The sequence below is a fragment of the Tursiops truncatus genome, chromosome 2 (genome assembly GCF_011762595.2).
Source record: "Tursiops truncatus isolate mTurTru1 chromosome 2, mTurTru1.mat.Y, whole genome shotgun sequence".
In the NCBI taxonomy this organism is placed as follows: Eukaryota; Metazoa; Chordata; class Mammalia; order Artiodactyla; family Delphinidae; genus Tursiops; species Tursiops truncatus.
In genome coordinates, this window is record NC_047035.1 from 110003839 (window position 1) to 110017020 (window position 13182).

A 13182-nucleotide genomic window follows, 5' to 3' on the forward strand; every position below is an offset into this window, starting at 1 on the left:
ATATGTCAAGATTCATTTAAAAAAATCTCCATACTTTTTGACCCAGAAAACCCACATCTGGGAATTGATCCGAAGAAAATAATAGCTACCCCCCCCGCCCCCATTCCAAAAAACAAACGTATAAGCCCTGTATACAGAGTCATTTCAAATAATGAAAAATTAGAAAAACCTAAATGGTTTATCAAGGGAGCAATTAAAATTTTCATACACCTCACAGATAGAATACAGTGCAATAATTAAAATATGGTAATAGAGATTGTAATTGAAAATGTGATAAGAGTAATTTTTTTAAAGCGAGCTTTTAAATTGTATGTGTAATTTGATTGGAAAGAAATATGTAAAAATGACAAGCAGTTATGATGAGAGTATAGTGGGTAATTCTTTTCCTGTTTTCTATGATTCAGTATAATGCTAGGCTGCATTAATAGAAGTACAGCACAGGGCTTCCCTGGTGGTGCAGTGGTTGAGAGTCCGCCTGCCGATGCAGGGGACGCGGGTTCGTGCCCCGGTCCGGGAAGATCCCACATGGCGCGGAGCAGCTAGGCCCGTGAGCCATGGCCGCTGAGCCTGCGCTTCCGGAGCCTGCGCTTCCGGAGCCTGTGCTCCGCAATGTGAGAGGCCCGCGTACCGCAAAAAAAAAAAAAAAAAAAAAGAAGTACAGCACACTTAGATCAGGGGAGCTAATAGACCTATGTTTTGAGGAGAGCATGGGCTTTGGAAATGTGTAGATCTGACCTCCAGTTCGGATTTTACTTACCTAGTATGAGGCCTTGACAGTTACATAACTACTTTGAACCTCAATTTCTAAATCTGAAAAAAGAGTAGATTTCTTTATGATTGTTGTATGGATTAACAGGAGTAGATGGTAGTTGTTGATAAAAATATTGTTCTTGTCATCTCACATCTGAATAAGTCAGCTTACAAGCAATCATAAATTTCAATGGCAAACAACTAAGATTTATTTTTCACTTACGTTACTTATTAGCTGTGGATTGGTTGTGGCTCTGCTCTGTTCTCTCCACTCTAGAATCAAGGCAGACTGGAAAGAAAAAGATGTTGAAACCCAAGGATAGTTCTTAAAGGTCTGCTCCACAGTGGTACACTTCTACTCATATTTCATTGACCAAGGCATCAGTGGCACTGGGTCATATTCCTCCTGTGGGGATGGGCCAATACAGAGGGGCAGCAAATATTTTGGAGAAATAGTATGCTATGACAGAGTGTGTTCAATTCTGGCTGTCACTTTAAAAGTGTGATAGACTGGGATATGTCCAGAGGAGAAAGATCAGAATGGTGAGTAATTCTGAAGTCTTGCCTGAAGTACAGTGGCAAGAGTCGATGGAGAGAGAGGGGGCACATTAATGCTGTCTAAAATATTTGAAGAATGGCTATGACTGGATATGCTATATGACATCAGTGGGTGGGAGTTACAGCATTATATATTTTGATTCAGTGTAAGGGCATAAGGAGGAAGGGAGACAGAAAAGGAAATTGGTGCTTGTTTTAAATACCTTACCTCATTTAAATTTAAAATAATCCTGTGAGCGTTTTTGTGTTCGTGTATGTTTATGTTTAAATATTGAAGAAAACAGATTCAGAGTGGATAAGTACCTAAGGTCACGTGGCAAGTAAGTGGTAAAACCAGTTTGGAATCCAGGTGTATGTGATCTCATCTCTTTCCACTAAACTTTGCTACTCTGTTGGGCTGCAAGCTTTCTTACAATTACACTGTTTATCACCAGTCATCTTCTGCTTGACAAGGTGATGGCTTCTCTTCCCCCATCTCTAAAAGGGTTCAAAGTATAAATGGAAGAATTGAAAGGAAGGTTGAACTCTATCTAGATCAATGGTCTGCAAGCTCATTTGATTATTTGTACCTTTCAGCAAAATAATTTAGCATATACCATGTATATGTTATATATGTTAAACAATTATATTGATATTGTATATGCTATAAAACACCAAAAATAGAAGTTAAAAAAGTTAAGATTTGACATAAAATTTTAGATATTTTTGTGAATTCGATTTTATGGAAAATCTCAACTTTAGAAACTTCTATTTTACAGGTAGATATTTTTTCCTTTAACCCTATGGATTGTCTTGTGTACCCCCTGAGATGCATACCCCCAACATCGGAGGTCATTGTTTTGGATGATTTGTAAGACTCATTTTTCAGTATGAAGATTCCATGATTCTGTTTGGCCTGAACTTTTCTGAAAGGGATGATGATAGCTTAATTAACTTTTAGAAAAGTTTTTAAATAGTCTTATCTAAGACCAAAACTATAATTTCACTGGCATTCACAGCAAAATTAAACCTGCAAATCAAATAGTACGAAAGATGCTTTTCCAGGTAAACAGTAATAACCCCATGAGAATTTATACACAAGAGGATGTAAAAAGGGGTTACTATTAAGTAATAAACCTGATTTCTATGTGTGGTTCAAGAAACAGCCTTGTTATTTTAGTCATATCTTCTCTATCTAAATCTGCGTGTGTGTGTGTCCAAAACTTACTGTACTCATGTATTCTAAAATGAATGTGAAATTTTCCCCAGAGAATAATATTAATTTGGGTACTTGGGAAATTATTTTATCAATAGCACTGTTTTAGAATGGAGCCAGAAATCTAAATCAGGATAAGCCTACTGGACTAAAATCTTTATAGAGACATATCCTCTAAGAAGCAAAAGAAGTTACTTTCATTGCCTGACAGAGGAAACTGTTTGCTTTTCTACATTCTGGTCCTTGGTTATCTGCCTTTTGCCACGTTGATATTTCATGATTAAGATAACTTTCTGGTCAGTAACTGTTTCTTGGGGATAGAGTTTTTAAGAAAAAACCTTCCCAGATCACAGAAAGCAGAAAAGCAAATGTAGACTTTAAAAGATACTCCTATATTGACATGAAATTGTAGATCAACAGTGTTCTTTTGCATTTCTTTCTCATAGTGATACATTTGTACAGCTTTTTGACATTTGTCTTTGGTGGTAATTTTGGAGGAAGTGTTGCTTGCAGGCAGATCATCCAAAATAATGATCTCCGATGTTGGGGGTATGCATCTCAGGGGGTACACAAGACAATCCATAGGGATAAAGGAAAAAATATCTACCTGTAAAACAGAAGTTTCTAAAGTTGAGATTTTCCATAAAATCGAATTCACAAAAATATCTAAAATTTTATGTCAAATCTTAACATTTTTAACTTCTATTTTTGGTGTGTTTTATAGCATATGCAATATCAATATAATAGTTTAACATACATAACATATACATGGTATATGCTAAATTATTTTGCTGAAAGGTACAAATAATCAAATGAGCTTGCAGACCATTGATCTAGATAGAGTTCAACCTTCCTTTCACTTCTTCCATTTATACTTTGTTTGAACCCTTTTAGAGATGGGTTCAGCTCCTTTTTCTGCACCAGTTTAAGTGGCCCACAGGCTAGGAGTTCCTTGGTAATAACTTTCAGTGATCCATTTGTTCTAGAAAATTATCCTGGAAAAGGACAGTTTAAATAATTAAGTTTGGTATTTCTTAATTTTCAGTCTTTTGTTCATTCAACAAACAGTCATTCAGTGCTTCTTTGTGCCAAGCACTGAGGAAATATTAGTGAACAAGAGGGATATTGACCACTGATTTTAAAAATAGACATAACGTGTATTAAAAGCCAATAGAAATATTGTTGCTCACGGCAGCGCCCTGTAGGAATCCCTGGTCTTCACTGACCTGTGCTTCCCTGCCTGTTCTCTTGCTCTTTTCTCTCCCCCCGCCTCCACTTCCCTCCCTTCCTTCTCTCTATTCCCTTCCTTCCCTTCTTGTAACTCCTTTCCTCCTTTGAGATAGTGACCACAGGCACATTTTGATGTCATTTCATCTAAGCATAGGAGAAACTGTTATGATATTTATTGTATAAAACTTGGCATGGTATAGTTAGATGGGAGATGATAAAATTCTTAATTTGCCTTCAAGTCCAACTGTCATCTTACCTGTGCAGATCTCAAGGTGTATGTATATGTTTGTTACTTAGCTCAGAAGCCATGTATCTTTAAATGGGTTTATATTATTTTAAATAAAATTAATATCAGCATGTTTTTATACAAGTGTGCTTTTTAGATGCAGACATCTATATGATTAGATATTGGCACATATCTTATTTTTCAGTGTCTTAACTGAGTTGTTATCTAAACTCTAGAATCTGTCCTAGTTAATTTAAAGGTGTGTGAATGGTTGGGTTTTTTTGTTTTGTTTGCTGTTGTGTTCTATATTGATGAATTTGAAGGTAATTAAAAATATAATTCTTTTCTTCTTTAGCATCAGACAACAGCCAGCGCTTTCGAGAAACCTGTTTTGCATTTGCATTGACACCACAACAAGTGCAGCAAATCAGTAGTTCCATGTAAGTTGTCTTAGAGTGTAACTTGCAGCTTGACCTTTGAATCCAGTTTTGTCTATAATAAGTGACTTTTAAAAACAGTGTATTGGATGAGTATTATTGTCATGCAAATATTAGTATTGAAAATACTATTATAGTGTTAGTTACCCTAATAACTGTTAATATTTCTGATAAATCTGAAATACTTTCTGGGGTAACAGTGTCTTTGAATCAGCTTTCCTCTGTATATCTTTAAAATAACTGTAGTTCTTACTCTGTCTTTTCTAGGGATATTTCTGGGACCAAATGTGACTTCACAGTGCAGGTCCAGTTAAGGTACAGTGTTGCTACAGTATATATCCAAAGTTTAAAAGTTAATATTTCTTAAAGATTTGAAAAATCTACCTGATTTTCAGTAAGTATATTGAAAGTATTGGGTTTAGATGTTTGGGTGAGGGAAAACCTTTTCCTGTTACGATACATCCTAATTACTATCAAAGTTAGATTTTAATGTAGCCAAGTCATGTGCCATATATTTAACCATATTTCTCTATTTTAGTTGCCCTTGGTTGGTTGAGAAGCTCCAGCTAATGATATGTTTAAATATGGTGGTCAGCTCTTTAGAAGTACCAAGTTTTATGAAAGCAAAGACCTTATCTGCATGAGTGGCAAACTACTGTAGATAAAGAACTAATACTTAGATTAAGTCTACAGTGTCTCATGGACTAACAAGAACCAAAATAGTCTAATTTGTTTTGTCCTGTATTTTTAAACCATTAATTTAGATACTCTCTAATTTAGATTCCATGTGAGACATCTCTTGATAGATTTGTAAAGACGAAATTTTACAATTTGGAAAACGAAAAATTTTCAACATGCTACTGCCCATATTGTTTCTTTTCTTAGCCCATTTCTTCTAAGAATATCTAAGACATCTTTTATGTTAATATGTCTCTCTCTTGTTGCTTACATAAACCATCTTATGCTGTTGTTTTTACTCAGTGACTATCCTTGTGTAAACCTAAGTGTCCCACATTGTTCTTGTTGCAATAGGGTTAGAAGAGGAAATACAAGACAGTTGTTTTCCTCAACAAGCTGTTTTCCCTATAAAGTGGGAAGGATAAGTCAAACAGATAGCCCAGTCTCAATAATCAGATACTAAGTTGTATGTAAAGATTATAAATACACTAGGAGATCAGAAAAGAGATGAAAGCACCAGCTCAGTGCTTCATGGAATAATGTGAAAAACTCTGATTTAGGTTCAAAAATAGTGTGATGAAAACTGAGAAAGCAGAGGAGAGGTTGAGGTCTTGGTTTTGGAAGGCACTGACAAAGGTGTTTCTGTGTAAAAGGTACTTTTTCCTCTGTCAGGGACAGACTATGATAATGACTGAATAAATTAAAGGACTAAAATATGGTGCCTTCATAATTAATTGTATATTGCTGTAATATTTTTTACTTCCCTGCCTCAGTAGTTTACATTTTGTTCATACTGATATGTGACTTTGTCCTTTAAAACAGTGGTTTTCAGACTGTTGCTTGGAGCCACTGTTTGGGGGCTACCCTCTGGCTACCATTCCACCTTCTCTTCCCCAACCCCCCCAATTCCCCCACCTGACACACACACTCTGAACCAAAGTAATGTGGCTTTGGTCTGTTCTACATGTTTGACTTCTGGGTTAGTTTTCATTTGAGGAGAGTATCCCAAGACTAAAATAAAGTTTGAAAACCATAGCTCTAAAACAAAAGATCTAGTTACTATCCTTAGTACTAACGTACGCATGCATTCTTTAAAGCAGCAAAGAGGTATGGTTCACATTCCAAAGGAAGGTTTTCTTTCTAAGATAAATTCAGAGATTCTAAGGGGATCTTGACGGTTAAAAATGGCTTAGCCATCAAATTTATCTCCAGAATTTGATGAAAAAACAACCATTTTGTATTATATTTGGTAATTGTTAGGTGGTTCTTTGTATTTTACTAAATTGTTTTCATCCCTTCCTCACCCCCTACAGCAATCCCAGTGTATTAAGTTGGGAGTGTATACCTTCCACTATCCTAATTATAAGTCTTTATCTAAAACATGAAAACAATTTGGTCAGAATTAGGATCAATATTTTCTCTATTAGATTCCTAATTTGTTTTCATTTATCTGTTTCCCCTCCCCACCCCCATGAACTCCTATATAGAAACTTTCTGCTCTTGTTCCCCATTTTTAAAATCTTTTTTTTGTCTTCGGTTTGTAAGGGTGATTTAGATTTTCACTTTTTACTTAATTGAATAGCAGTCAACTTGTCATATAAATTATTGCTTTTCTGTAGCTTCAGGCAGCCAGGTTCACGTTGCTAATTTATCTCTGCATTGGAGTAATTGATTAAAAGCTTTATGGCATCCTCTTACTGTTGCAAAGTAAAGAACTGGCCTGTAATAGAAGCTTCTGCTGGGGTTAGAGATGATCTTGTGGGCTTTGACATCTGTTTGCTAAGTATATTTTGAGAAAATCTTTGTAGATTAGTAATTCTCAACCTTTATATGGATCTCTAACCCCTTTGAGAATCTAATGGAAGCTACAGATTGTCCCTGCTTAAAGATGACCATATATTTATATGTACCCATAACATTTTATATAGAAAATTGTCCCATTTTGTGGACACTCCCTCACACAGATTGCATGGCAGGCAGATCAAGATGTTGAGAGAAGGTGTTTGTGCATGATGAATATTTCAGAGAATTCAGAGATAGCATTCTTCTTAACATGTAACTCAAAGGTGCTGTGAACATTCTGTAAAGTGGAATGAGCCTCAGCTCTATATTGGGAATAAGGAAGTATAATAATCAAGAATAGTTGTCTTAAATAGCAAATTAATAATTTATTTCTTGATCTATGTAAGAATAGAGTGAGAATGTACAAATTATGTAGTTGTCCTTGGTTTTCCCAAAAGATAACGCATTTAATTTAGAAATAAATGTTTTCATGAGTTTCTAAAATAGTATTCTAACATGTGGATATAATGGATATTATAATGGATATTATCTTATAATGGATATAATACAATTAATGTTATTATTCAGCATCTTCAGTTTTCAGGGAATAATGGAGTACCTGGGCTTGGTGGACAGAACTTGATCCTGGGGCTGGACTTCTAGCATTTTCAGTATAGTCTGCTGAGAACCAAAAAAATGTTTCACAGACAAATAAATTTGGGAACTACTATATATTTATATTTCTTCTTAAAAAGTTACAGTTATTGTTAGCCTAGCTCTGAGAAGTTCTATATGGAGGAAACGTAATTTATTTTTTGATTCAAAATTTCTTAAATTTATTCAACCACAGAGCACTTCCCCACCTCCTCCCCCCCAAAACATGCTTGAACAAATGACTTCAAATATTATGAAGAGAACTACAGGTTGGTAGTTGTGACCACTGAAACTCTACATTGACAGAATTATTTATTTTGAACCTATTTCATGTATTTATTCAGGTTTAGTAGTTTTTTGCTGTTGTTATTAAGTTTGACCATCTTTTAGATTAGCTGTGGAACAAAAATATTAATGTGGTGTCATCCTTTAATAAAGGTAATTAAACTTGTCCTTTATTGTTTAGGTTTTGTTTATCAGAAACCAGTTGTCCACAAGAAGATCACTTCCCACCCAATCTTTGCGTGAAAGTGAATACAAAACCTTGCAGCCTTCCAGTAAGTCCCAAAAGCTATTTTTTTAAAAAGTGCATTGCCAACATAGCTAGCAAATAAGTCATCACAGCTGTTGTTAATCATATTTTTCGTTAAGAAAACATCTTTATTTTGGATATATATTCATGTGACTGAGTGAAACACTTGTACCAACTGTGTACAATTAACAGCTGTGACATTAGCTATGGAGACATAGTCTAGGAGTTGGGTGTGGTAGCTTTAGTGTTTTACTGAATTTTGGGAAGACGAGATTGTTTCAACAAAACCTCAGATGTATTCGTGTGAGTCTGGAAGCTTTGGTTGAATAGAGATTTGAAGAATGCTGTGCCTTTAACAGAGGAGTGGGGGCTGTTATTGTTCACCTTTAAAATAGTCCTTATATACTTATCCAAGCTCTTTATGAATTCAACCTGATTCTTAAATTTTAGAGATTTTTAAGTTCTGCCACCAGTATTTTTCTCAGGCTTACTATGAGACTGTATGGTTGTTTAGAGAAACATACAGGAAACTCTTAAAAACGTTTGCTTCTCTACTTTTAAATGAAAATACTCATTTTCTCATATGTAGTTTGTAGGTTTTTTTTTTAAGGAATGGAAGTTGAAATGATTGTGGAAGTAATAAGTAGAAATAAATTATATTTCATCCTTAGGGTTATCTTCCACCTACTAAAAATGGTGTGGAACCAAAGCGACCCAGCCGACCAATTAATATCACCTCACTTGTCCGATTGTCCACAACTGTACCAAACACCATTGTTGTTTCATGGACTGCAGAAATTGGAAGAGTAAGTAAATTTTTGTTTCTACCAGATTTTTGTATTATAAGGAATGGTTAATCTCCATGGCTACCTGAGCTTTTGTGTAAATAAAATGAGTTGCAAAAGGATTTATTTTTGTCTCACAATGAATTTTCAACATGTTCCCATTTAAAAAAATGGGATCTTGCCCTACCCAGTGTTCTATAACCTGATAACTTTCACTGAGTAATTTTCATAAACATCTTCCTATGTCATTTCATGTTCATCTGCATAATTTTAAATGGCTACATCATATTCCAATATGATGTTCCCTGTTGTTGAACATTTATTTGGTTGATTGATTACTATTTCAAAGAACATTTTGAAGACCATCCTAGAAGCTCTAACTTTGCATACATACATGGTAATTTCCTTAGAGTAAATTCCCAGAAGTGGAATTGCTGAGTCAAAGAGCATCAGAATTTAAAGAAATTTTGTGTACATTGGCAGATTGCCTTACCAAAAGATGTTGTACAGATTTATTCTCTGACTTTGTGTTTATTCACGTGCCTGTCGACGGATAACATTGAGTTTTATTTTCTTTAAGATCTCTACTAATTTTAATAGGTAAATAGTGGTACCACACTGTTTTAATTAGTACTCCTCTTATTATTATTATTGTTTTTTTTGCGGTACGTGGGCCTCTCACTGTTGTGGCCTCTCCCGTTGCGGAGCACAGGCTCCGGACGCACAGGCTCAGTGGCCACGGCTCATGGGCCCAGCCGCTCTGCGGCATGTGGGATCTTCCCAGACCGGGGCATGAACCCGTGTCCCCCGCATCGGCAGGCGGACTCTCAACCACTGCGCCACCAGGGAAGCCCCTGTACTCCTCTTATTATTATTGAGGTTGGACATATTTTATGTTTGTGATTATTCACATTTAAAAATCATATCAGTATCTATTTCTGTATTGCTGTTTTTATTGTTTATGAGTTCTTTATATATTGATTTAACCCTCTTTTACATGTGGCAAATGTTTGTTTCTAGTTTATTGCCCTTTATTTAATGTGTAGAAGATTTAAATTATTATGGAGCCAAATCTTAACCAGTTTTGTTTTTCTTTTTTTTTTTTTTTTTTTTTGCGGTACGCGGGCCTCTCACTGCTGTGGCCTCTCCCATTGCGGAGAACAGGCTCCGGTCGCGCAGGCTCAGCAGCCATGGCTCTCGGGCCCAGCCGCTCCGCGGCATGTGGGACCTTCCCTAACCGGGGCACGAACCTGTGTCCCCTGCATCGGCAGGCGGACTCTCAACCACTGCGCCACCAGGGAAGCCCTGTTTTTCTTTTTTTAATTTATTTTTTATTGAGTATAGTTGAATTACAGTGTTGTGTTAATTACTGCGGTACGCCAAAGTGACTCAGTTTTACATATATATATATATATATACACATATATATACATTATTTTTCATATTCTTTTCCATTATGGTTTATCACATGATATTGAATATAGTTCCCTGTACGATCCAGTAGGACCTTGTTGTTTATTTATCTTATATATACCAGTTTGCATTTGCTAATTCCAAACTCCCACTCCTACCCTCTTCCATTGCCCTCCCCCTTGGCAACCACCAGTCTATTCTCTACGTACCTGTTTCTGTTTCATAGATAGGTTCATTTGTGTCATATATTAGATTCTACATATAAGTGATGTCATATGGCATTTGTCTTTCTCTTTCTGACTTACTTCACTTAGTATTATAATCTCTAGTTGCACAGTTTTGTTTCTTTATAGTCTTTCCAGTCAGCCTCCATCAAGTTTAGTCTGTCTGCCCTTCCCAATCTTACATAAATAATTTGTTTATATTTTTTTCTTGACTTTTGAGGTTTCTAGTTTTACCTTTAAATATTTAATCCATTGTGAATTTATGTGTAGTGTGAAATACAAATTTAATTTTTTAAATAGCCAATTCTAATACCATTGACTAAATAAATGCTAATTCTGAAGCCACCATTATTACGTATTTGCTTTGATTTATCCTGTGTGTGTTCTGAACTTTTCTGTATTGTTTCTTAGCCTAGCATTCTTTTTCCGGCACAATTTCAGAATAGTTTTGATTATTACAGTTTTATGATATGAGCTCATGTCTATTCACTAATTCATTTGAAATTTATAGAATGTGTGCTATATTCCATGCACTCTGCTGAAGACTGGCAGTACCATAGTGAGAAAAAAAAGTCCTGACTCTTTTGGAGCTTAGGATCTAGGGGGCAGGTAGTCACACGAAAATGTGAACTGTATTATAAGTAATATAAAGAATATGTGTGTGGTGATTTTAGAGTATTAAAGGCCACTTTGCACTAGAGAGAGGTCAGGCAGGGCTTCCCTGAGGAAGTAATGACTGAGCTAAGAGCTGAGAGAAGGGTAGAAGGAATCAGGTGAAACGTTCAGAGAAAACAACATTCAGAGTAGTCCACTGGCAGGTGTGAGCCTAGTTCTTCTTAAGAAACTGAAAGGGAGGAGGAATTGCTAGAGTACATAGAATATGGAAGAACAGGATACAAGATGAAGCTAGAGAGGTAAAAAAGGACCAAACCGTGTAGGGCCTTTGAGGTAATGTTAATGTTAAGGATATTCTCTTTTTAAGCAGAAAGTTTACAGGGCCATATTTCTGTTTAGAAAAGGCCACTCTTCAGAGTGGTGAACAGCTTGAATGGAGACCAGAGTCATGCATAGAGGTTACCTCTTACTATTGCTGAAGCGTTAGTGAGAGAAATAGTATATTAGTCTAGAGTGGTGGCACTGGGGGTGGAGATAAATTGGTGGATCTGTAGGACTAAATGATAGATTAGAAATAGGGGCTAAGAGAAAGGGAGAAGTCAAGGATGACTCCTTGGTTTCTGGCTTGAGTGACAAGGTAAATGATAATGTTACTGAGATAGAGGAAACACTGAAAAAGGACTGAATTTAGGTGCGTTTTGTTTTGCTTTGCTTTGCTTTGAAGGAAGGAGTATTGGAGGACTACATGGAGACAATCATGAGTTCAGTTTTGAAGCTTTTGAGTTCGAGATGCCTTTGAGACATTCTGAAGAGGCATTGGGCATATAGGCTCAGAGGATAAGTTTGGGCTAGAAAAGCAAATGAGTCATCTGCATATTGGTGGTTACTAGAGCCATACAAGCAGGCTGACATTGGTTAGGGGAAATGTAACAAGTAAAAAGAAGAGAGTGTTGAAGGCTTACCATTCTTGAGGAACTATAACTTTTAATACTGGATAGAAGAGAATGAACCTGCAGAGGACATGGGGAAATAGTACCAGAGATGTGGGGCAGAACGGGGGGGGGTGGGTATGAGAAGCCAAGGGAGGAGTTTCAAAGAAGAAGGACAGGGACTTCCCTGGTGGCACAGTGGTTAAGAATGTACCTGCCAATGCAGGGAACACGGGTTCGAGTCCTGGTCCGGGAAGATCCCACATGCCGCGGGGCAACTGGGCCTGTGTGCCACAACTACAGAGCCTGTGCTCTAGAGCCCGTGAGCCACAACTGCTGAGGCCCACGTGCCTAGAACCCGTGCTCCGCAACAAGAGAAGCCACTGCAACGAGAAGCCCACGCACTGCAATGAAGAGTAGCCCCCAGTCAACTAGAGAAAGCCTGCGCGCAGCAACGAAGACCCAATGCAGCCAAAAATAATAAGTGAATAAAATAAAATTTATTAAAAAAAAAGGAGATGGTAAGCAGTACTGAACAGATGTTGAGAAGTCAAGTATGTTGAAATCTAAAAAAATACTTTTTGGATTAGAAACATAAAGTTGACTTTAGCATGAGCTGTTTTGGTGAATGGTGGGAGGAGAAGCCCGATTGTGACCAGGCAGAGGTAAGGCAGTGGAGATAGTTATAGAAGGGTAGCTTTGGAAATAGATACAGCTGAGCTGGAGGGAAATTTGAGATGAGAGTTATTTGTTTGCTTTAATGGGAGAGTGTTAAACATGTATAAAGGATGATGGCAGGTATCTTCTTGGGAGGAAGAGATTAAATATACACGAGAAAAATAATAGTGAATTTCATTAACTAACTCATTGTAGCTAGGAGGGACAACTTCTTTATTTAGTGGAATAAAAGGATTGGATGCATGTATATGATTGGTACTGGAGAGGTGGTAAGTTCTGATCTGATGAATTCTCTTAAGTCTGTGAGATAGGAGGTGAGAGAAGTCTGCTGAGAGTGAGAGAAGAAATCGGGGCATTGAGGAGAGTGAAAATGTTGAAAAAGTAATTGCATGGAGTAAGACATATTCCCCTGCATTATTCCCCCAAATCTTTCTGGGAATAAATGAACTTGCCTTTAAAATTTGTATATTAACTTAGAGAGGAATAACTTATTTAC

The 13182-nt window shown here is 36.6% G+C and overlaps 1 protein-coding gene across 2 annotated transcripts in view; it reads left to right on the plus strand.

The window, feature by feature from the left end:
- PIAS1 (protein inhibitor of activated STAT 1) overlaps positions 1 to 13182 on the plus strand; it is a 121851-nt gene that overhangs the window by 69354 nt on the left and 39315 nt on the right. For both annotated transcript variants that reach the window (XM_019948859.2, XM_019948848.3), the window contains exons 3-6: positions 4315 to 4399; positions 4664 to 4711; positions 7977 to 8067; positions 8714 to 8848. In XM_019948859.2, coding sequence (XP_019804418.1) covers positions 4315 to 4399; positions 4664 to 4711; positions 7977 to 8067; positions 8714 to 8848 — 359 coding nt within the window. The remainder of the gene's footprint in view (positions 1 to 4314; positions 4400 to 4663; positions 4712 to 7976; positions 8068 to 8713; positions 8849 to 13182) is intronic.